Genomic DNA, 26316 nt, shown 5'->3' with positions numbered 1-26316 from the left:
GTCTTGTTAATTGTATCCTCTGAACTTATTACGAAGTCTGGTACATAGCATGTATTCAACGGACTGTTGTAATGGAGAAAATGAACGTATAGACTTGAATCACATGCACTCTAGATAGCTTGAATTTTCTTAAACAGAAAAAAAAGTCTAAAGCTCTTCAGTTTAACTTTGTTCCCTTGATCATTTCAGATATTTTTCTCTAGGCTCTCTCCAGCTACATTATTTTTCTTAATGTGAGAGAATGAGAATTTTGAATGAGGAAAGTTTTCTTTGTAGATATCAATAATCTCACTAAGTGTACTTCCTTTGTATCATCTTACATTGATTAACAGCAGCATTTATTTGACACTTTTTTTTTAACAACACATTAATGCTTGCTGTTTTAACATTTTAATACGCAGAAAATTCTGATTTTAGTCACTCTGCCAGAATAAATTTCCTCTTTCAAATCAAGTAAAAAAATGTTAAATAAGAATAGTTTCAGCATCTATTAACTATTCTCTATCTGGAAAGGCCCATTAGCCTCTACACTTGTTTCCTGTGTTTAAATAAATTATCTAAATTATTTGAGTGTTTGATATGTGTAAGCCACTGAACTCCCTCTTCCAGGAGTAATTCACAACACTCCAGAAACGTATCTTTTTCTTTGGTTGGTAAAGGGAAAGGATTTAAAAAGTTTTGGATTCATGAAAAAGGCCTTTAAGAAGTCTAAATAAAATACATGTTTTAGTTTCCCACAGGCACTGATTTATTTTTTGCCTTCCACAGTCCTAACCCTAAACATATCCTTCCTGTTATCCTTCAGAACGCTACAGGAATCCTTTGATTCAGTGGTCCTACGCCATTGTCCCTTTACTGTTAGATATCTCTCCTGTCATCTGAAAGAAATCTAGAGAAATCCTTTTATTCAGTAATCCTGTCCTTTGTTACATATGTTACCAGAGAAACTTAGAGATGGAAGGAATTTTGGAGATTTCTCAATTAAACTCCTATATACCACCATGATATTCACCAATGATAAAACAATCACTGTACCCAAGTACAGTACTTAAGTTCTTTAATACATCAGCATGTCTGACATATACACGTAAGACTTACTTGTACTCATCATAGACTTCCTGTTTGGGCAGTGAAGTCTCAGGATGTTCCTCTAAGGTATTCCGAATCCAGAAAAAGGCATGCCTTTGCTGTGCCCGACTAGATGACATGGCATTCTGATCACTAATCATGAAACAAAAACATGTTTTAGCTGAACTGGATAGCAATTAATTGACAAATTTTTGAGATACGCCTAAAATGTTCCACTAAATAATTGTGTGTAAACACACTATGAATGACCAAACTAAATTCAGGACATATAGTAGATGCCCAGTTATCTATATACAAATTGTCCACCTGTAGTTGCAGGCCATGTTCTACAGCTAGTGTCCAACTGAAGTTATTGCCCTGTTCCATCCTCTCTATAAGTGATGGCACACTGACAACATAAGGTATTTATTTTGGCCAAAATTACCTCTAATTGGATATTTAGTCACTGACTTGCCTGTTCATTTGGCCAAACTTAATCAAATAATCAATCATTTAAAAGTTATGGGAAAAAATTTTTTCTATTTCCTTAGCATTCTCAAGTAACTACCTTGCAATCTTACTAAAGCACTGTGTGCTCCAGAATGGAATTCATACCAGAGAGATCTTAAAAGGACAAATCTCCCCTACTGCCCTTCCGGTAACTGAATCTCCTCCTCAGGCCAACACCTCCATTAAATATTTTAAGTTTGTATTACATAGCAGTGTCATTTATAAACTAATTTCATGAAATGGACACACAAGATAGAGTTAGGAAGTTCTATCGACTCTGGCATTCATCTCAGCTATAACTTAATAATTGAGGTTAGCTATAATAATAATTTATTTAATTCCAAAAAAGACAGTGAGCAAGTTTCTAGGATAAAAAATGATTTAAATAATTATAAAATTTGATCCGAGGGGAAAAAAGTAAATGCAACAGTATTTTTATTCCATTTCTTTTTACACACTATTTTAAAGTAATAAAATGTTAAGTATAACTTATATGAATAAAATGAATCTTGAGAAACACCTAAAAGAGTAAAGAAACGTTAGGAATAGAATACATGAACCAACTTCTCTCTATATTTTCTGAGTTATTAAATATTTTTAACAAAAATAGAGTAATACCAAGTGCTTGAAACATCTTACATTTATCATAAATTCATGTTACATAAAGGCAATTCACTTTTTAAAAATTTTTTTATAATCTGTGATCTGCTCACCTGACAGTACCTAAAATACTCTCACACTTACTTTACTGCTCTGCTCACAATACTTACCTGTTTACTCTTTGGTTTTCTGTTTAATTTTCACAATCTCCTATTAACTGCATAAATATACTGATCTGTTTATGAAACATAACCCAAATTGCATTTCATAGCATTTACCCAAGTGCACAAACTGTTAGGTAAACACTTAACCAAATATGATCAAAGACTAAAAGGATCTATGCTTTGCCATTGTGTTCTGATGATTTTAGGAAGTGTAAAATAGTAACCACAACACACACACACACACCCTACGAGTTTCCTACAAACAGTGTAATTAAAGCAAAAACAAGAAGAGACATACCTTTTCTCTCCATTGCTGAGACCAGAAGGCAGCTGAAGGTAGAGGTAGAGTTTCTCTAGGTCTGTAAACTTCTCAACTTCTTGCTGATTACAAAAAGGATTAAAAAGAAAGATCATTTTAAAAACACTTGTTTCTCCAACACAATTTACTAACACTTCCCTAAAAATATTGACTGTCTAAATTTAAAACAGATGAAATGAATCACTTGCCAAAGAAAACAAAATCTAGGCTTTTTTTCTCATCACTAAAATAATAATAGTTAAGCTGTTTGATAAATCTATTATATATGAAAAGTTAGTAAGAGATAATGGTACTTTCCTATAAATTCTTATTATCTAGGTATAAATAAAAGATCAATGCTTAGATAAAAATTTATCACTTTTAATCACATCTGAGAAGTAAGATTGTACAGCATTACCGGAAAAGTACCAGACTAGGAGTCAAGAGACGACTAGTAGTTGGCCTTAGCCAAATCATTTAACTGACTTTGAGGCTTTAGTGCTCTGGTGAATTTTCCTTTCAACTATAAAATGGACGAGATGACTTCTAGGATCCTTTTCTAATTCTCAGAAATCTAGAATACATGACTCATGATGCTGTCACCTGTAGATGGATTTGAGGTTTAAAATATTGAAGTATGACCACCAACCCTTTTTGCTTTTTGCAGATGTAATTATTCTTTGACTTGCAACAGTAACAGCTATTTGGAGAACCTACTTATAAGACTCAATCATTATTGTTCTGCAACTTTGTCATTTTGTCTACAAATGTACCCTTAAAAATAATTTCTGCTACACAGAGGACTATATAGCTTTCTTTCCCAACTTATTTACCACAGAATAACTTTAAATGTGCCACAAATCCTATTACAAAAAAAAAATCATAGTAAAATTTTGGTAGCCTAATCAATTGCATTGCAACTGAAAACGTGGACAAATTATTGGCATTCTGGTGGCAGAATTTATTCTTACATAATCAAGCACAGCTTAAACACAGATCCATTAAAAAAAAAAAAAAGCTTAAAATGACATAACTTAGTCTATTCTTATTCTCACCAGAATTCATCCCCAAATCAGTTTAATCTTAGAATTTATCTACAAAATGATTTATCAATTATATGTAAATAACTCCCAAATCTACATTTTGTTTTATACCACTGTCTGTGGGGTGTTTTCCACTCAGCTCTCATTCTAATACCTGATAGATTCACTAGCAATAGTTTTGGAGTCTGCTTAATTTTGTTCCTCTTGTGCATTCCACTTTAATCTTTTATTTATCCCTCTTTAACTCTTTCCCCCGTATTCTACCAGTCTGTTTATTTTCCCAGTTACCACAATAGTCTAGGTCTTCAGCTGTGAGTCTTTTTACAATAAAGGTGAATTCATTTACTCGTTTATTTATTTACTCATTTTTATTTTCTGCTATGATCCAAAAATTACTTTACAATAACTGATCTCAGACTGTATCGCAACCTATACAAAGACTGGAAATACACAGATGAACAACACAATAATAGTCCTTGCCCCTAAGGGACTTAGGAAAGTTCTCAAATTACTAAAATGTCTAACCAGCTGACATCTTTGTCTCTAATCTTTCCCCATTTTAATGTGTCTTAAACACAGTCCTAAATTATTTTATTATTATTATTACCTGCTTAACCCTAACAATGCCTATCATATAGCAGGTTATGTCACCAAAAACACCACAAAAACATCATCATGGGCAAAGTCTGAGAAAATGTAATATAAAACATCATCTTTTGAATAAAGAAAATGTGTATATTTTACATTACATGCATATATAATTTTATATTACACACATGATGGAATATTATTCAGCCATAAAAAGAATGAAATCTTGCCATTGCTACAATATGTATAGAACTTGAGGGCATTATGCTAAATGAAGTCAGTCAGACAGAAAAAAAAATACTGTATGATCTACTTATATATGAAATCTAAATAGCAATAACAACAACAAAAAATAAAGAATAGAAATACTCCCACTGCCCCATGAGCTCATGCATTTAGAGAACAGATTGCTGGTAGCCTGAGGTGGGCAAAACGGATGATGGGGCTCAAAAAGTACAAATTTCCAGTCCTATAATGCACAAGCCATGGAGATGTAATGTACAACATGGTGACTATAATTAATAACACTGTACTGCATATTTGAAAGTATCTAGAAGAGTAGATCTTGAAAAGTTCTCATCACACACACAAAAATTTTTTTGTAGCTGTGTAGTGATGATATTAACTAGACTTATTGTGGTGATCATTTTGCAATGTACATGAATATTAAATCATTATGCTGTACACCTGAAATTAATACAATTTTATGTCAACTATACCTCAATTAAAAAAGCCAAAAGAGGGGGGGAATCATTTTTGAGGACTAAGAATAAAAAAATTTCATACTGTTATAGAAACCTTGGATTCTATAGCTTTCAAATTTTACATAAAGAACAGAGAAGAAATTCCAGTAGGGATTCGGAAGGTAATCTAAATTAGAATAAAGTGCCAAAGAGATGATTTAAAGACAGATGCCAGAAAAATATTTTTGAAAAAGATCGAACTCGGTGTCCTGTTTTATTTGTTTTTGCCTTTTGAACAATGAAAACTTACTATTGTGAATTATAATTTCATTTGTTATATGGGACTCAACACACTGAGGGAAAAAATTTGGAGTTTACTGAAACTGATATCAAAACTCTATGAAGCAAATGTGAACAAAATGACAAGCGTGTGGTGATGGCATTCTAGTCTAGCAAGGCTGAGTTCACCATGAAGATTTTTGTTTGGTTTTGGATATACCATGTTATTTACAGATAATTACTGGTTTCCGAAACAATGATCAGTGATGTAGAAGAAGACCCTAACTGTGATTGATTACAGGTATGTTAAGCATTAGATTATTTGTTATACTTTAAAGATTTAAATGTTAAGAATAAGTTTTCTGTTCCATATTAAGATTCATTGGTTGTCAAAAAGAAATATGCTGGCTGGATTTATAAAATAAAGGACAAAGTTGTTTTATTTTTAGAGCACTGAAAAAAAAGATCAACTGTATAAACTCTTAAAAATTATAATTTTTAAATTCAGGCACAAAAAGGCACGAGGTACTGATACTACAACAACTCAGATGAACCCTGAAACATTATGTCAAGTGAAAAGTCAGACACAAAAAGACACATATTGTATAATTCCATGTCTATGAAATATCTAGAAGAGGCAAATCCAAAGAGAGAAAAGAAAGATTAGTGGTTGCCAGGGACTTAGGGGAGGGGAGCATGAACACTAACTGCTTAATGGTCTCCTTTAGGGGTGATGAAAATGTTCTAGAACTCAACAGAGGTAGTGGTTACACAACACTGTGAATACACTAAAAATCACTAAGGGTAAATTTTATGTTACTCTTTTCTAACAACAAAAATTATAACTTTTGATACAGCTCAGCATGTTTGGCAGACATATCTGACCTGGAATTTCAAATAACATCAACGAACATCAATGTTCCTATTTACCAGGCATAAAAGTCTTCATTTTCTAGTGTTGAAGAAGTTAAATTCTCAGTTATTGAAAATGGTTTCAAGTTTAGGGGAACCTTGAATATTATCTAGTTTATTGAATGAATTAAGGTGATAATTTCCTACTACTGTGGTTGAAGATCTTGCCTGAAGGCTCATGAGAACGTCTCATACATTTCAATCTTTGCAAGAAAATATCTAAAAGGAATCTTTGAACTAAAGTTTGATTTAGATGTCAAAGACATTCCAGAAAACCACTCTGGAGAATTTTTGGCAAAAAAAATCTACATTTACTCCAAATAAGTGAGCTGAGTTGTATGTCATCACACCATTTACATAAGCATACATTTATGAAGCTGTTTCTTTTCCCGATTTTTAGTTATGAAAATGAAGCAATGCTACAAACTTAATGACCTAGATAATATTTTGATCTTTTACGTCCTGGACAGAAAAGCCTGTAGCAAATAATCAGAGTCAACATTCACTTTTATATCATGTGATCCACAGGAAAATAAAGGTGTAATGTAAGATACACAAAATTAAGGAACTTGAGGTTCAAACTGAAATTTGGTTTGAATCTTACCACTCAATTCTCTTCTCTTCTGAAATGGTGGCTGATAAAAAATATTCACACAAGGAACTAGTGGCATGGAACTAACTAATTCCTTCTTTGAGGTGCAAATAAAGTGGTAAAGAGAACATGGGATACAAACAATGCTCATCAAGCATTCCATCTGCTCAGCTACACTTCTCAGCCTCTTCTGCAGTTAGCTTATGGCCATGAACTATGTTCAAGTGATGTACTTCATTTCTCAGCTGACATAGTTGAGAATCAATGTATCAAGTACAGCATAAGAATATAGTCAATAACACTGTAATCACTATGTATAGTGCCAGCTGGGTACTAATCAGGGGACTCTCTCTGTAAATTACACAAATGTCTAGCCACTGTGCTGTACACCTGAAACTAATTTAAAATGATATTGAATGTCGACTCGAATTGAAAAATAAAAATTAATATGTACACATAGCATCTCTGAAGTGACAGGTTTGACATATATTCAGGAAAATGTACTTTTAATATTCCATTGAGTGCGATCATAGCTATTGTTTATCTGTAGATGTATGTAATATCTGTGAAATAACTTTCAGAAAACTTAAAAAAAAAATCAATGTGTCTCCTCTCCTTTTACCCCATTCGTGGCACCTTTGAAGCTATGTGTTTCACTGATGAGGCTAAAATATAGAAGTTTCTGTCAATATGGGTTCCTGAAGACACTAATGATTTGTGTACATATAACTATGTGTATGAAAATAATTTTTTGTGGTTAGGCCACTGCTATTTCAGGTTTACTTTGTTAAAGCAGCATAGCCTAGTTCATCCTGATTAATACAGAAAGTTAGACTTTTCCCTCTAGCACTTCTAAAAGAACAAGATTCCTTTTATGTATGCAGATAATAATGTGGGGAAAGCTCTCTGTAATCACAAAAGCTTTCATTCACTCATTTTTAGAATATTTAACTTATTTTGAAATTTTAAATTATATTAACCAAGAATATAAGATATTTATGTTTATCAAAATGGGGCATGGGCTAAAAAAAAAAAAGATTGAGAAGCACTAGTTTAGAATATGTATACAGCCTTCATACATTTTTCTTATCTATGATTTAAGAAAAATCTAGTTAAAAATTCAACTCTACTAGGTTTTGTACACATGATCCTACAGTATGCCCATTTATCCCTCTACTTTGGGACACAGCAATTACTCAGGAATTTACACTCAATAAATTCGCATTTAGTGATCGTTTTAAAAAATGTTTTCAGTCTAGTTGTACCTTCCCCCTCAACAAGACTGAAGATCCTGGTTTGTCCAAACTCAATCATTTTTTGAGGTAGAATCGTGAAAGATAAGACAGAGTCAGACTGGAATCCTTTTAATATTTTAACAACCTTTAAAATTTAAAATTATAAAGTATTTCAAATTAAATTTAAAGTAGGTACACATGTACTACTATCCATATTTAAGCTGTGCTAACATTTTGCCACATTTGCTTCATAATTCTTTGACTTTTAAACAAATTCATACAATAGTGTTATATGGATTAAAACAAGATTATTCATTTTTCTGATAACCAGTTATTATAAAATTTCACTATTTCAAATATTGCTGCAATGGAAATCCTTTATGACTGCTGTATCCCTCCCTGTACAAGAGTTTTTTATGGTATGTACCTAAAGTAGAAGTACTTGCTTTATTTAACATTTTCTGATAGAGATGAGATTGAGTTATCTTTTCATATTATTTATCATTTGAGTTTACTCCAATATAATGACTATCAAGTTTTAGCATGCTTCAGAAACACCTGGAGAGCTTGTTCAAAGGCTGTAGGACCCCCAAACTCCGGGGTTCCAATTTCTGATTCAGAAGATCGGTAGTGAGGGAGAAAGAATCTGCAATTCTACTAAGTCCCAGTGATGCTGATACTGCTGGTCAGAGGATCACATCAGCTCAAGAAACTGCACATTTAAAAATGGAGATATTTATCATGTAGTCTGTATATTGATCCTCTACTGGTTAGAAGTACTACTAATATCTTCCCCTAGATGTAGCTTGTCTTTTCATTTGTTTTTAAATCTTGTGATAAATATATCACAGGCAAATATATCAATCTTTTCATTTATAACCTGTGCTTTTTGCATCTTGTTTTGAAAGATATCCTATGTTTTCTTTTTAAAGTTTTGTTTTTCACATTTAGGTCTTTAGATCTTTAATTCTTCTGGAATTTATTTTTCCATAAGATACAAAGGACCTAATTAAACATTTCCACAAGGTTACAAATTGTCCCAGTAAAATTTTTTGAATAATTTAGCAATTCCCTTCTAATTTTTCATGCCACATTTATAATAAGATTCTTATTGTAGGTTCAAAAGAATGCCATTTTTTCAGTATTTTAAAACATCTTTCTCAGAGCTGGAATTTAATTTAGAAAAAAGTCAACAATTTATTCTTGAGAGGGTGATTTAGCAAAATGTATGATTCATAAATCCTTAAACTTGTGTCACAGAAACTTTTCATATATCACCTAGTAACTGATTAGTATACTAATAAAGCAGCTTTGATGGAGCTTTTTAAATCTGAGGTTAACAGGAATGTCTCCTAGTGATAAATTAATAGCTAATAAATACAGAGTACCTATATTATATATGACAGATGAATGAACCAGTTGCTACTGGAGCTTGACTGACTGACCCTTCAAATCGAATCTATCTAAAACAGTAAGATATAGTGATAAGGTATAGCATACAGAATCAGAAGGCCTGGATCTGAGTTCCAGATTTGCCACTTGCTAAGAGCTTTATGAAATTAGGGAAGCCATTCAAGTTGACTATTAATTTTCAAATATGTAAGACAGTGGTAAAATGCTCATAATTTGAGTATTAAAGGCAATTTATAAAATATATGTATGATAGATATTATATAAATATTATTCTGAAATATAGAATTGCTTAAAATTAGAATTTGGCAGAAGAGTTTATAATTCAAATTCCACCAACAACTACAGAGTTTTTTATTTAAAAAAGCAAGCTATCTTAAGAAATTTAGGAAATATTTTGCCTGGTGATCTCCACTATCTTGGGAGGTATGTCATAAGGGCAAGGCTCCTAGATTTTATATGTGAGCATCAGACTTGGCCATAATTATTTAAGACGATGTTCCATCAGCACTGACCTTCCTCAGGGTGAGTGCAAAAGAGGGCAGATACTATGCCCTCCTGAGCCATCAAGATGAAATTGAAGTTAGAAAATATTTCCAACAATAATTGTGCTACTAGAGAGAAAGGGATCAATTTAAACAGAACAGGTCAGAAACAAAAGCTTTTCCCAGGTTTGACTTGGAACAAAATGTGTAACTTTCATTTGTCATCTTCTGTCATAAAGAAAAATATCTGAAACAATATCCTATATTTCAAAAACAGAGTTAATATTTGGTGTTTCTGCTTATCTGCTCAAGACATCTGCCTCTGAATTGTCAATACATACCAGATGGATTGCAGAGACCTAGGTTGAATTTTAAATGTCTTATTACTAAAACTTGAAGGCCTTCAAACAGATGGTAAGGAAATATGTTCCCGCTATTTACTGGCATAGAATATAGTTATAAAGTAGGCTGAGTGGAGAGATCTCCTGTGTTGGGGGACCGTTTTAAATTAGATTTACTCTATAGTTTCTCAAATGTTAATAAAAAAGGATTTCTCCTGTTTGACGTAAATTTCTCTGCAGTGATGTGTTTCCTGTTACGAGAATTCCCTCTCAGGTGTTATTCAGGTTTTATTTTTCCAAGTTCACAAAATTGGGAAAGGACTGATGCTTATAAAGACAGTAACAATTAAAAACTTAACTGAGGAGTTTTCATGCAAATCCTTGATGGTGAAATTACATCCAATGTGTATTATTTTTATTTCGAGAAGAAACTCTACTGTTAAGTTGTATAAACACCTTTCAAGAATCATCCAGGTTGACAACAACTGAGTTCTGATGAAAGATGACCAGCAGGGTATCATAATTAGTTCTTTTAAACTTTACTTTTCAAACTGGTATCAGAAAAAGGTTAAAAAAATTTTTTTTTAATTTGTATTTAGAACAGTCTGCTTAAAATCCAGAAACCTAAATTCTCCAGTTTGACTGTTTCTTCAGTTAAGTTACTATGTATGGAGGGAAAATATATACACTGATGGGATAATCATAACCAACCTTGATTTTGTAAAAAAAAAAAAAAACAACCAAAAAAACAAAAAAACCCAAAAAACAAAAAATGAAAAAAATCTAATTTTCTTTCCCCTTAGGTGACACTGATTTAGGAGCACAGTTCTAAAAGGCCCTACCTTCACACTTCAGAATCAGTGACAACAGGACCAAAAGGGGGAAGGTAGAACATTATTCTATAACTTTTTTTAAATTTACGGAAACAATCAACATATCTGATACTATATTTTCTCAGGTCTCAGCAGTTGTAAAAACTGTCTTCCCATAGGATCGAATAAGGAAGACAGAAAAGGTCGAGGTATGAAGACTATGTTTTTCAATGCTTGTTGTTTGGAATTCTTAATTTTCAATTTCCTAACCTACTATGAGAAGCATGATGTGTGTGTGTGTGTGTGTGTGTGTTTGGAGTGGGAGGGGGGTGTTTTCTTTTGAGAGTTGCCTACTGTAAATAATAAAAAGGGAATTATTTTTCTATTCTCAGTCCTAGAAAATACAAATCAAGTAAGAGTAATTTTATTGTACTCGTATTATTGTGAGGATTTATTCTACTTATAAAACTACTGAATGAGATGTAAAATGAAAATGGTTTAATTTTCTGTTCAAAATGTCCTGCTCTGAGATAAGAAATGTGATCTGAGTCCATTTGAAAGCTCTTAGTTACCAGGGGACAGCGAAGGAAAACTGAAGCAAGGCTGACCAGCAAACTTCTGCAAAACTCGAAATCTGTTTCTCACTTTCTTCTTATCAATTCTACTGGGTGACCTAGAGAATTCATGACCATCTGAAAACAAACTAATAAACAAAAAACCCCTTTTAACTTGCATGAATTACAATCAAGCCTAGAGGAATTTGAACTTCAAGAAGCTCTGAGCGGATGCAATGTAAGCACTGGAAAATTCATACTCCAAGGTAGATATATAAGATATTTCTGAGTGGATGCTGTGTATATTAGAAAGGTTCTGCACATAAAATTGGAAAAATATTAAATTATAAAAGAAAAATGTCAAAGAGCATTCCAAGGACATCGATTGTATCTAAACAGTGATCATTTTTATGAATGTGCTCTATAATATACTTTGACTTCTTTTTAAGGGCTTAATAATAAAAAAGGAAGCTGAATCTCTGAAATGGAAATAATGAATAACATGGTAGCAAGTATCATGGCTACAGAAGTGCCCAAACAATTAAAGATCAAATAAAATGTTGAGATAAGGGCATACTGCTAAAATACTCATACTGCAAGGTACTAGGGTCTGAAGAGGCAGAGGGTACATAAACCCATAGATTTACATCCCTTTGAAATAGGGAGAACTCTGTCTATAGTTAAATTCTATAATAAGTGACCATCATGGAATGATCATGTAATATTTCTCTAGATCATTCAGGTTATTATCAATGTTTCTGTATGCTGTCTGAAAAGACCTTAGGGTTCCACTAGCGGTTGGGGACAGGAGTGGGGGCACTAGAAAGAAGAATAAGGTTTATTAGATCATTCTAGACACTGTTTTTCACTTTTTTAGCATGAAAAGGAAGGATGGTCCCTGAGAGCCCATCTATTATTATGTTTCCAAAAAACTGAATTTCTGATTCTTCAAAATTACACAGCTAACAATCTCAATGAAGTAGGCTATTCAGAGGAACAATCAGTTCTTTAATTCCTGTCTTTGCTCCTAGTAACCTTTTCTCTTTTCTCCCTTAGTCTACTTTTCTGTAAGTCTGAAATGACTTAAAATGCAAAGATAGAAAAACTAGGTGACTATAAGAATTCATTTGTTTTCTTTCAGAGCACATTTTTGTGTATTATGTCATTCTTTGGATATACAAATATTAATGAAAATTGAGTTTCTTTCAGGTAACAGTGAGAGTGTCATGGTATTCTTTCCTACTCCTCTTTGTGACAATAAAATGAATTTGAAATCTAGCTGACAATGGTTAGGGCTTTTTTTTTTTAATTATGACACAGAAAAGTTACCAGAACTCATAATTTGGGCCTTCATGGCAATTTAGAATTTAGTCCACTTGAGTCCCTAACAGGAGAGAAAAAACCAAAAAACATTACCTATACTGTCCTCCCACAATGAAAGAGGTTAAAATAACTCGTATGCTTGATATATTTAAAAAAAAAAAAAAGGTTCAAAAAAATCCTCCAAATGGCATGGCCTTATACAGATTATTATTTTTTGTGATACTCAAAAAAAACCCCACCAAAACCAGCTATTTAAATCCAGCCCTTTTGTCAAGTTTTTTCTCCCTCAACTAAATTCCACACCAAAATGCTCCTTCTCTGAAGTTACCCATTTCTTCTCCACCAAGTGACTGAAAGGATCTGAAATAGATCTTTACTAATAGTAACTCCAGTGCCACACAAGATAAACCTTATCTTCTATTCTAACAAAAAGCCTTTTTTAAGCCAGATATCCCAAACGAAATTTTAATTAGATATCCCAAACAAAATTTTCAATCAATTTCAGTTTCAATCAAGTCTGGTCAGTAAACTGATCCTGGTCATCATTTAGCATCCACTATAGCAAGGACTTGAGGTGAGAAAGTGCTTTCTTCCATAAAGGAGAAAAGAGAGGAAGTCTTTTCAAACTGTACATACCTCGTAAGTGTCCTTTCAATGATGTATTATATACCTCTGGGAGGCAGAGAGGAGTTGTGCTTCTTGTTGAAAATTATTCCTTGATTGAGTTACTCAAATTTATTTCTGAGAGTGTGTCATCAATCTTAAAAAGTCCCACTCTAATAATACTAGTCTGGTTCTTAGGAAGCAGATTTTCTATACACTAATTTTTCACATGTCTTTTAGTTACCATCCAATCACTTCAGCAGTAGGCACATGAAAAGAACTGGCTTCTAACTTAAAACATTAACCTTGGGAAAGACTTAAAAATTTAAAAATTAAATGAGATCATTCATTCATTCATTCAGCACTGAGTGCCTACTATGCTTTAGGCACGACCTTACATTTTAGTACCAGGGACACAGACAATAAAAAATTAAAAGTAAAACATATGTTACATGATGATGATAAATGCTATGAAGAAAAAGTGTTGGAAGAGGATACGATTTAATCCAGAGTGGTCAGGAAAAATTTCATTGGGAAGTAAGAAGATAAAATGTCTCGTACAGTGGCTCACCAGTAGGAAAGAGTTGTTATTTTTCTTTCCTCTACCCTACTTTGCTTTCTGTTGACTGGCTGTTGTAATGGCCATCCAGAGAAAGAACTCACAGTAAAGAGAGGCCACAATACTAAGAGATGAAAATAGAGGCCGTCTTCTCATTCTTTGTCTTCATGAATACAATGATAGCTCTCCCACCCCTGTAAACAATGGCCCTTGGAAGAACCTTGCCCCAAGAGAATCTAACACAGAGGTCACAAACGCAAATGCCAGACAGGTAGTGCAAATGATTAAAGAAGACTATAGGTAACAAAAATGTCTATTTTGAGGAGCTAAACACATGGAAGGAACTGAGAACACTGGAGAGTACACATCATGTTTGAAAGAGATATCTGCTACCTAAGTCCAGCCAGCTGTTGTCATGCTGAAATAAGGACTTAGTGTCCTAAGTTTTCTAGAGAAACCAGACACCTAATTTTTCCTGTGAACTCTTCCAATTTGGAAATTTCAATTTTGAAACATGGTGACCAATTTGAAATTTAAAAAATGTCAACATTGGGTACACTTATTCTCCGGAGTATTTGAGATCTTGGTTCCCAGCATATGTTGTCAGTTTGGCTCAAATAAACATAACAATTCTCTACAGTTTTGGACATTTCTTAAAGTCGATACCTTGCAAGAGGGACCCTCCTTGGAGTTCTCCCCTCAGAGGGAATCTACTTCACTATTGAATAATCTGAATGATGGCATCTGTCACCTAGTTTTGAGTTTCTCCAGCCCTCCAGAAAGAGCAGGCATTCTGGCAACCTCACATCTTTTGACTTCTCTCTCCTAATGATTTCCCTAGAAAGCCCTCCTTTGATCAACTCTCACAAATAAACCCTATCCCAGTAGAGGTGACTTAGGGTCAGGATGCCCACAGACTCAGTTGTGACAAGCAATTTCCTGGATGGACATGTTCAATTTTTGCCCAGGTGAGTTTACTTAGACATCAAGGCGCAGAACATAGCATGCTCATAAAACAGTTGTTGTACTAGGCTATGTGCAGTCACCAGAAAGGCCAATACTGCATTTTTTAAACTTAGAAGTAGCTGGAAAGACATGAATCCTCTTTTAGAACATTGGTCAGTTAGCTCTGAAAGTGGGGCAGTATACTTTTCCTGCGAAGTTATAAATATGGAATTAAACGAATTTAAAATACTCAGGTTTCCCTTATTTGTGGTTTTAAGGCTTGTATATCTCCAGCTGATGGAGAAAAAGTAAACAAAGACTATCTATTCTCATCTCTATAATCTTACTAGTATTGCTTTTAAATTGTCTAGCCCATGAGAGAGAAATATTTTATTTCTTGCTTTCAGCTGACTTCCTGACAAGGTGAATGTTATTTGTTTTAATGTTTACATATTAGCCGTTTCTAGCAGGAACCAAAATATAGAGTCAACCCCGCTGCTTTTAACTGTTATTAGTTCTAATAACTCTAAAGCAGAACTAATCAATTTAGGGACACTGAATATTAGAACTGGTGGGAAGATTGCTTCCTTGTGGTACACACACCTAAAACACAGTAATATAAACAAGAAGTTCTCAATATCCTGGTAGTTCTAAATGGTAATACGTGGGGAATAATTTCTCTACTTTAGAAACTTGACGTATAGATTTTACCAATCACTTCTCAAATAGTATGCCCTAGAACACCAGTTTCATGAGAAGTTTTATGAGGGAAAAAAGTTTGGAACACACTAAATATTTGATAAGATTCATGATATACAGCAGCATATTAATAACAGCTCTGAAGACACCTTTTATTCCAGAGTCCATGAAACATATTTGACTTTTGGAAACTTTTTTTTGCATAACATATTAACATCCTATAGAATTACTCTTTCAAGGACCACACGAGACTATTATTTCCCATCCTCCTATGGTTGACGCTTACCAAACCAGGCAATTCCTATACCAAACAGTCAGGATTTTTCTCTCTCACATTTTAGATCTTGCTACAGCTAAGATATGTAGACTAGTTAATATGGACTGAGCAGCTTTCAAATTCTGCTGAGGTATATATAGCTAAGCGTCTGCTGTTAGATATGTCAAGGGTAAGATTTTGCCTTGACTATTAAATTGGTTATGAAAAATATAATTGGATCAGCTTTACAAAGGTATAATGACATAGATATAAAACTGTTACAACTCATGAGAAATTCAAGACATGTTGGTTATTAAAATTAAATAAAAATCAACTGTTTTATTGCAAAAGTATTAAAATATTAACAAAAAATTTTATTTACAATTATGCTACTATAAATATTTTCATTTGTCTTTACTGATACAGCAGCTGAAGTGCTAGGCTTTAAAAATAGCATAGATACAATGTTACATTTTTCACTTCCAGTATATTTCATAGTGCCACAGTCTTCCCAATTGTAGCCAATTTAAATAACTAAAATTATTTTAGCTATTTTGTTTAATGAGTATACTATATGTTTTTTATATGTCATTCAAACAACCTGCTTGCATAAAAAAAACAGACTGTGTATAGAATTACTGATTACTAAAATTCAGTATGAGGCCAGCTTTTAATTTTTCATTTCAGATCTATTTTCAAGGTAGAAAATTATTTTCAAGAACATTTTTTTAGCATAAAAAGTAGAAGAATTTTAAAAAACATAAACTCATATTTCAGAAACTTTAAAAAAAAGATATAGTATATTGTAGTTTTTAAAAGCCTGGGCTCTGGAGTCAGACTATCTGGATTAAAAGCCTAATTCTACCAATTAGCAAGTTTTATGACCTTGGGTTAGTTACTTAACCTGTCTGAGCCTGTGTCTTCATCTGTAAAATGAGGATAACAGATTAACCTCACAGGCAAATTACGAGAACTGAATGGTGAAATATGTAAAGCACTTGTCTGGCACATGTTAATAAAAACACCATAAATGCTAATAATAATAGCAACAAATACAAAGAAACTCCCTGTCTAGGGGATATTATAGACATGTTAAACATTTTTTTTTATAATTATTGTTTGTGAATATCATTCAGTAATTATTTACTGAGTGTCTTACATGTACCATACATATACAGTGCTAAGCACTGGAGATACAAAGACCATAAAAGGCTGTCCTTACTTCCAAAAGCTTATTTTTGGAGAAGACAAATTAATCTGGTGATTAGCATACTATATGTTAAGAGCTTTAATAACAGTATAGAGCTTTTTATGGGTTGCATGAAAGCAGGGGCCCTTAACATAAGAAGGTATGGCACATAAGTTGGATTCATACATATATTGCTAAACACCGTCTTCTTGGTCTTCTTCTGGTATAAAGGCTAGAAAACAAAATACTCTGTCCTAGTTTCCCTTGCATGTAGGGGTACCCAAGTGACCTTACTCTAGAGGTTGATGTTCCTGAAGCAGGTTTTCAGAATGAAAGTAGGTGTCATGAAAATATAAACAAAGCTTCTCTACAAGAAAGCCCTTATGCCCTTCTTCCGTTCTTCCTGCTTCAGCATTTGGACAGAAGGCCTGTAAGCACAGCAGCCATCAATGATGCAACAGGACAAAAAATGACATAGCAAAAAAGAAAGAGCTTAGGACTGGTGGCATTGCTGAGTTATTGCACCACTTCTTGAATGCCCAATTTTGGACTTATAGGATGACACAAACTCTTACTTCTTTAAACCACCGATAGCTGGGGTTTTCTTTTATCTGCAGCTGAATGCAGTCCTAGTAAATAAATGAAGCTTTCTGAAAAGGTTTTTGAGCTGAGTCCAAAAGAAGGACTAGGAATTATCCAAGTGAAAAAATCTGACAAGGGCACAGCTGGCAGAGCATCTACAAAGGCCTGGAGGGGGAGGGAGGCCGGAGTGTTGATACTGGCATCTGTTCTACAATATGCACCTTCTGGCTTCCTGGATGGCTTTAGCTAGTGATTCCCAATCTTCTCCATCTTCCACTCTCTATGTTTGAGGGATTCAATACTCTCCCCTCAGTGGTTCCATATGGTGAGCATTCATTGTTAAATGGTAAATTCTGTGATGGACATAAAATATATTCCTTGACTTATGTTTAGACTTCTAGAAACATAAATTTGTGACAATTAAGTCAATTAGATCCACATTATCAATTTACACATATAATGCCTTCAACTGAAGCTGCCGTGTGTGCTATGTGCCAGGCACTGTATTTACACTAGCTATTTCACTGAATATTCACAACTCAGTGGGTTAAGTAGGCACTCTTATCTCTCTTTTTTTTTTTGTTTCTTTTTGTTTACAGAAGTGAATTAGGTTAAAACTATCCTAAGTCAGACAATAATGGCAGTAACGGCAGGGGCAAAGATTCAAACTCAGATCTGTTTCATTCTATAGCCTTAGCTCTCTAAGCCATTCTGCTACACTGCTGATCAGTTTCCCCTAGTTTCTGGCCTGTATGGCCCATTACACTTGCTTAAATCCTTCCGGAATCTGTATAGTAGAGTTTTAGTTCTCCACTTGTACAATGGGGATGAGTGGGGTGCTTCAGGCAGAATGTCTCTTTTAATAGGAGAATATAGAAGGAAGGGGCATACCTAAGCTAAGTAGAACAGCAGAAAAAGAAATGCCAAAAAAGAAAAAAATGTTCTTTTCCTCTCAAGGAAATATGATAAGTCTCTGTTCTTATTGGCAAACTGTGAAGTAATTCCAAAAAAATTAAGTCAAAATTTTAACAAATGTACGGTCTTTATTAAGGCCTAAATTGAAGGTGGTATCATTTCTTTACATTTTATATTGTAATGTGCTTAATAATTGATTCATTAGTGTATACTCATTCATATATTTAACACATATTTATTGATCATCCTCATGTGCCTCTGGCATATTCCAATTAATATGTTCCTACACACAGGAAGCAATAAAAATGCTAACTGTAATTACTATGGAGGTGACTGCATAATACAAAATAAAAAAAAAAAAGCATAGGTAAGCATAGGATATTATGGGACAGAAGATGTATTAAACTTAGACTTGAGAAATCAGAGACAGTTTTCCAGAAGTTGTGATCTCTAAGAAGAAGCTCTAACCCACTTCCCATCCCCCCAAAAAGATGGCACCGTCTAGACCGCTAGACCAGAGTTTCTCAACTTCAACACCATGGACAATTTTTGAATGATTAGGTCTTTTATGGGGTGCTGTCCTGCATTTTGCAAGATGTTTAAAACGCATCCTTGTCCGCTACCCACTTGATGACTGGTAGCACACCCTGACTGTGAAAACCAAAAATGTCTCCAAATATTGTCAAATGTTCCCTGGGAGGAAAAAACTGACCCTGGTTAAGAACCACTGTTCTGGACCTGTACTATCCCAAATGGTTGCCACTAGCCAAATGTAGCTATTTAACTTCAAATTAATTAAAATTAAGTTAAATGTTCAGTTCCTCAGCCACACTAGCCACATTTAAAGTGCTTGACTGCAACATGTGGTTGGTGGCTACCATACTGAATAGTGCATACAGAGGACATTTCTACCACTGCAGAATGTTCTAATAAACAATGCTGTTCTAGACTGAGAGTACATATTCTCTTCTCTTCCTCCAAAACTGTTCCCTACAGCTTGCTGATAGCCTGTGGAGGGAGTGGATAAAGATGAAGATAAACAAGGAGAGGCCTGAGGATGAAGGGTCTTTAGTGCCTTAAGATAGAACAATGGGGAGCCAATGAAAGCTTGTAAGCCAGTGTATAAAATAAACAGATTCACATTTTATACAGATGATTGTGAGAGTACTGTGGAGAATGGAATAAAAGTGGACAAATGAGAACCAGAAAAACAGCTGAAGTATTTCCAACAAGTACGATGATCTGGATTAATGTAGCAGTAGTATGGATGGACTGAAATAGAGGAATTAAGAAGAAAGAATTGATAAGTGGTAGCTAGAGTGAACAACTACATATGAGTTAGGCTGAGGAAGAGGATGACGTTAAAAACAACTATCAGATTTTTTAGGTTGGATGAGTGAGTACATTCACTAATATAGTAATGTGGAAAGAATAACGGCCCTCCAAGACGTTCATGTCCTAATCTTCTAATCCCCAGAACCTATGAATCTGTTACCTTACATGGCAAAAAGGCTTTGCAAATGTAATTAAAATAAGGACCCTGAGATGGGGAGATTATCCTGGATTATCTAGTAGGTCCAATGTAATCACAAGTGTCCTGATAAGCAGGAGACTGAGGGAGATTTAAGTACACAACAAGAGGTGTCAGAGTGATAAAACTCTAGCACCCATTGCTAGCTTTGAGGATGCAGCTACTAAAAACTAGAAAAGGCAAGGAAACCGATTCTCCCCTGGAGCCTCCAAAAAGAACACAGCCTTGCTGACACCTTCATTTTATCCTAATGAGATCATGTCAGACTGCTGACCCATAGAACGGAAAGATAATAAATTTGTGTTGTTTTAAGTCATGAAGTTTATGGTGATTTGTTACAGCGGTAATAGGAAACTAACAAAGATATGTTCAGAATTTGGAGTATAATACAATGAGACTGGTTCTAAAAAACTTGAGTCTGTAATACCCATGGGATATCATAGCAAAACTGGTCAATTAACAGATAGATATATGGGTCTGGAGTTTAAGTTGGGGATGTATAATTAAGAGTCATTAGTATATTGAGATTAATTGAAACCATCAGAGTGGATGGAAGGCAAACTCAAACAGAATGCAGAGGACTTAGGTAGAGGAACAGAAGCCCGTAAGGAAATTGGGAAGGAATAGCTTAAGATGTAACAGGAAAAAAACTAGGATAGAGTGGCATCTAAGAAATTAAAGGAATAAGAATGTACTAAACCAGGAGGGTAAGGGGATGATGGTCAACAGGATCATCTGAAAAGGGTTGTCAAGTTGGGAACGGAGATTGTTAAATTTAGCAATGTGTGAAACACATGTTTCAGAAGAGTGGTTGTTAGAAGACAAGTTACTGGGGTTGAAGACTGGAAGGTAAGGCATGAGGCAGAGTTCAATCAACACTTTCTATTAAACTTTGACTTTCTTCTTTCAAAAGAAAGAAGGAAGACAGGGTGGCGGTAGCTAGAGAAGTGTTATGGGAAGTATTTTTATTATAGATGGGAAAAAAATTAAGCATTTAACTATTAATGGAAAAAGGCCAGTAGAAAATGAGAGAATAAAAAACCAAGAGAAAGAGAATAATGAAGCGACTCTGACACAGGAAGAGATGGAATTTAGAGCCTAAACGGAGAGAGATCAAGTATTTTGATAAACACTTGATATTTCTTCTGTCTGTTGGGAGAAAAGAGAAGGAAAGAACAGGAACAGACGTGAGCAACTACTGAGTTGGGAATAAGAAGCAGTGTCGATTTTGTGGAATACTTACACTGTATTACACCTTCCTATTTTCTCAGAGAAGGAAGGAGTAAGACCATCTGCTGACAGTGGGAGAAGAGGTGTGTTTAGGACCTCCAGTTAAACAATTCTGAAATAGTTTTGGTGGAGAAGAGTGGAAAATAACTCATTAGGAAACAAAGAGGGTTGAGAGGACCTATGTGTTTTACTGAATCCTTAAAATAGCTATGAATGGACCTCTGCATGTGGCCACACTGTAGTACCTCATACTAAAGCAACTCTTCCAGCTTCGCCAACTAAAAACCCCAACAAAATACATGCAACAACTTTTTTCATAAATAAATGAATGAGATGGTTCCATCTGAAGTCAACTTATGAACTGTGGTACAGGGAGGGGGAAACCAAGCAGAGTACTGCAGTACTGATGAGCTAAAGAGACAGAGCTCAGTGTCTGAGAAGGCAAAGTAAAAGGAAGGAAGATAAAACAGTAACTTCAAAATCCTTATGTAGATATGGAATCTACTACTGAATTTTAAATGTGTATGGGCAGAGGAAAACTCCAAGAGGCTGGACAAAAAACTACCAGGGAACTATAAATAGCAGTGACATGTTCAAGTTCTAATGAGACAGAGAGATCTCAGTGAACACTCAAGGAATGCAGCACAGACACCACAGAGGTAACATTTTAGTAAAAAAGCTAAAATAACTCTACAGTAAATGCCATTCTTGCCCCAACAAGGCTTAAACAAAGTCTCAAAAGGATCAAACCAATCTACAAGTAATTAGCTGCAGCCCAAGAAATCATCCATACACTTTAAAGAAAAAGAATAAAGTCCATTCACTCTAAACAAACAAACACTAAATTAAAAATTACTAGATATGCAAAGAAGCAGAAAAACATGACTTGTAATTGTGACAAAAATATCAGTAAATAAAAAGACTCAGAAATAATATAAATAGCAAACAAGGACTTTAAAGTAGGTATTATAATCATACCCAAGGATTTAATAAGGAGAAAAATGGAGGATATAAAAAAAGAACCAGGTGGAGTTTCTAGAAACTGAAGAAAAAAAAAAATCTAAAATGGATAATTTACAGAATGGGATTTATAGATTAGATACTCTAGCAGAAAAGATTAGAAATGTGATAAACATAAAATATCCTACATTAAGCAAAAAGAGAAATAAACATAGCCTTAGCAACCTGTGGGAAAATACTGAGAAGTGTAACATATGCACAGTTTGAGTCCCAGGATGAAGGGAAAGGGAGTGAAAAAGTTCTGAATGGCTGGAAATTTGTAAAAACTGATTAAAAAAACATGAATCCACATGTTTGAGGAAACTTAATAAACCACAAGCAGGACAAAAATAACAACAAAAATATATTAAGGTTATTATAAAAAAATTTCTGAAAACTACTACTAAATAATCTTAAAAAAAAGCCAGAGGAGAAAAAAAATGAATTCATACAGCAGTCCCCTCTTTTCTGCAGAGGACACATTTCAAGATCCCCCGTGGATGCCTGAAAACTGTGGATAGTACTGAACCCTATACATACTACATTTTTCACTATACATACATACCTATGATGAAGTTTAATTTATAAATTGAGCACAATAAGAGATTATCAACAATAACTGATAATAAAATAGAAAAATTATAACAATATACTATAATAAAAGCTATCTTAATCTGGTCTCTCTCTCCCTCAAAAGATCTTATTGTGCTGTACTCACCCCTGTCACTTAAAGGAAGTACTTTATGACTTCTCTTTGGCATATCCGAATTGCCAGCATTACTACTCTCGTTCTTTGGGGCCGTTATTAGGTAAAAATAAGGGTTACTTGAACATAAGCACTGCAATATCACGACAGTTACTATGATAACTCATATGGCTATTAAGTGACAAATAAGCAGGCAGCCTATACAGGGTAGATATGCTGGAAAAAGGGATGATTCATGTCTTGAGCAGGACAGACCAAGACCACAAGAAATTTCATCACGCTACTCAGAATGACACACAATTTAAAACATGAATTGTTTATTTCTGGAATTTTCAATTTAATATTTTTTCGGACCTCAGGTTACTGAAATGCAGAAAGCAAAACCACCAGTAAGAGGGTATTGCTGTCTATATAAGGAAACAAGATATGAATGACTACAAACTTTTCAATGGAGGCCATGCAAGCCAGAAGAAATGGATCACCACTGCTAAAATGCTGAAAGAAAAACTATCTAGAATTCTATCCCCAGTAAAAACACTCTTTGTAAATGAAGGGAAATTAAAGACCTTTTATACTACAAGGAGAGACATATAAAAATGATATATATACATCAAATACAGGTAATTACAAGATAAAGCTTGTCAGACTAGATAAGAAAGACATAGTGTATGATGTCAATAACAACGAAACACTTTAACTATAAAGACCCAGATTGCTTAAAAGAAGAAGATGGAAAAAGACACACCATGCAAATAAACACTAATTATAAGATGGCGGGGGGGGTGGGTATGATAATATCAGATAAAGTAGGCTTTAAAACAAAGAATATTAGTGGTGATAAAAATGGAAATATTGTTTGTGCTCCAGTAACAGCTTCAATACATGAAGCAAAACCTGACAGGATCAGAGAACAAAAATAAACAAAACAAAAAACCTCATGAGCACAAGTAAGAGATTTTAGTCTCCTTCTCAGTAATAGAAATAACAAGTAAAAAGGAAACCAGTCTTGAAAAAAGACAAATTAGACCTGATATATAAAGAACATTTCATTCAATGACAATAATATACATTCTTTTCAAGTACATATGAAATATTCACTAAGATATATCCAAACTCAACTACTTGGAGGTTAGTTGATCAACATACACTAAGGGTCCCATGGGTATCAGAATAAGTAAAAATGGAAAATAGAAAAAAAATTTAATTAAATAGTGAAAACACAACATAACAATATTTATGGGATGCAGCTAAACCAGTGTTTAGAGGAAAATTTATAGCATGAAAATGCTATAATAAAAAAGGTTAACGTTTCCTATTTTAGGAGCTACAAAAATGAATGTAAATTAAAACCAAAGTAAACAGAAAAAAATAAACAATATATATTAGAGAAAAATGGAAAATTCATAAAGAGAAAAAAAATCAGTGAAGCCAAAACTTGCTATATTAGGAAAGAATAAAATAATTAAACCTCTAGCTAAACTGATCAAGAAAAATCAAAGAAGATTCAAATGGCCATTATCAGGATTGGAAGATAATTGCTACAGATCATACAGTCAAGAATGAGGTAATAAACTATGTAAATGTCTAACCAACGTACTGTATATTTGAATAATAAGATAAAATAAAAAAGAATAATGAGGTAATATTACACCTAACAAATTCGGTAATAAAGCAGAAATTAAAAAATTCCTTGAAAGACACAAATAACAAAACTACACTAAGAAACAGAATTTAATAGCCCTATAAATTCTTTTCCACAGATGGTTACACCAGTGAAATCTATCAAATGTTTAAAGAAATATTAATTAATTTAAAATAATTCCTTCAGAAAACAATTAATTTAAAATAATTCCTTCAGAAAACAGAGAAAGAAGGTGTCATTATTTAATGCCAGCATTACCCTGATAGCAAAAACAGAAAAAGATATTACAAGAAAGATCAGAAGCCTTAATTAACGATGAGACTTTAACAAAATTACAAATCTAATGTAACAGTATGTGAAAATATAATGCAATATATGGAAGTATAATGCATCATGTAGAGTTTACATCGGGAATGCAGGGATGGTATACTTTTTAAAAAAAATCAGTGTAATTTACCACGTTAATAACCAGGGAGAAGTACCATGTGATTATTTTGATAAGTGAGGAAAAATAATTTGATAAAATCCAATACGTATTTATGATTAAAACTCCTTAGCAAAACAGGAACAGAAGGGAACATGCTCAACTTGAAAGGAGCATCCATGAAAAAGATATTGCTAACATCATATTGTAAGGTGAAAGAATGAATGATTTTCCTCTAAGTTTAACAAGAGAAGGGAATCCACTCTCATCATTTCTATTCGACTATGTCCTAGAAGTCCTAGTAGTACAATAAGATGAGAAAAATAATTAAAAAGACATTCAGATTGAAATGGAATTAAACTTTTCTTTATTCATGTACAATATGATTGAGTAGGTAGAAAATCCAAAGGACTCTCCATATAAGCTAATAGAGCTAATATGTGAACTTAGTAAATTTATAGACTTCAAGGTCAATATAAATATTAGCAATAAAACAGATAACATTTTTAAATGCCATTCATAACAGCATCCAAAATCTCAAAATACTTAGGAATATTTAAGCAAAATATATACAAAATCTATACACAAAAAACTAAAAAACACTGCTAAGAAAAATTATAGAACCAATTAACACAGTTATACCATGTTCATGGAGAAGACTTGTCATTAAGATGTCAACTATCCCCAAAGTAATTTATAAATTCACCACAATCCCAATCAAAACCTTCCTACGTCTTAACAGCACTTGAATCTATTCTGACAACAGACTGAATTTCTTGAGGGCAAGGAAATACCTTTTTTATTTTGTAACCTTTATAGCTAGCATTGCCAGACAGGAGGTGTTCAATAACTTTTTTGAAGTAAATACAAAAGCATCCATTTCTTCATTTGTAAAAGGAAAATAACAATATTACCTATTTCACATGGTTATTGTGAGGCAAAAACATAAAAGAAAGAGTAAATGAAAGCATCCCGCCTAAGTCCATTTTCTCAACCATTAGGTTAGAAAGAATAGGAGAACTGATCAAACTACCTTTTCTTTGAGCTACTATTTATTCGCCTATCTGGTAGCTAACAGCTAGCTAAAAAGGTATCAAACACTATTTCACCATCAGACACTAAAGACCCCCCCACCCCCC

At 33.7% G+C, this 26316-nt stretch overlaps 1 protein-coding gene across 1 annotated transcript in view; it reads right to left on the bottom strand.

The window, feature by feature from the left end:
- The window catches only part of RFX7 (regulatory factor X7), a 110344-nt gene that overhangs the window by 35164 nt on the left and 48864 nt on the right, over positions 1 to 26316 (bottom strand). The window contains exons 4-5 of the mRNA XM_011363442.2: positions 2641 to 2723; positions 1099 to 1221 (exon numbers count right to left, since the gene is read on the bottom strand). Of these exons, the coding sequence (XP_011361744.1) occupies positions 1099 to 1221; positions 2641 to 2723 (206 nt within the window). The remainder of the gene's footprint in view (positions 1 to 1098; positions 1222 to 2640; positions 2724 to 26316) is intronic.

This window comes from Pteropus vampyrus, unplaced genomic scaffold (assembly GCF_000151845.1).
Source record: "Pteropus vampyrus isolate Shadow unplaced genomic scaffold, Pvam_2.0 Scaffold85, whole genome shotgun sequence".
Classification (NCBI taxonomy): Eukaryota; Metazoa; Chordata; class Mammalia; order Chiroptera; family Pteropodidae; genus Pteropus; species Pteropus vampyrus.
Note: the sequence above shows the minus strand (reverse complement) of the source record. Positions and strands in the feature narration are given on the sequence as shown.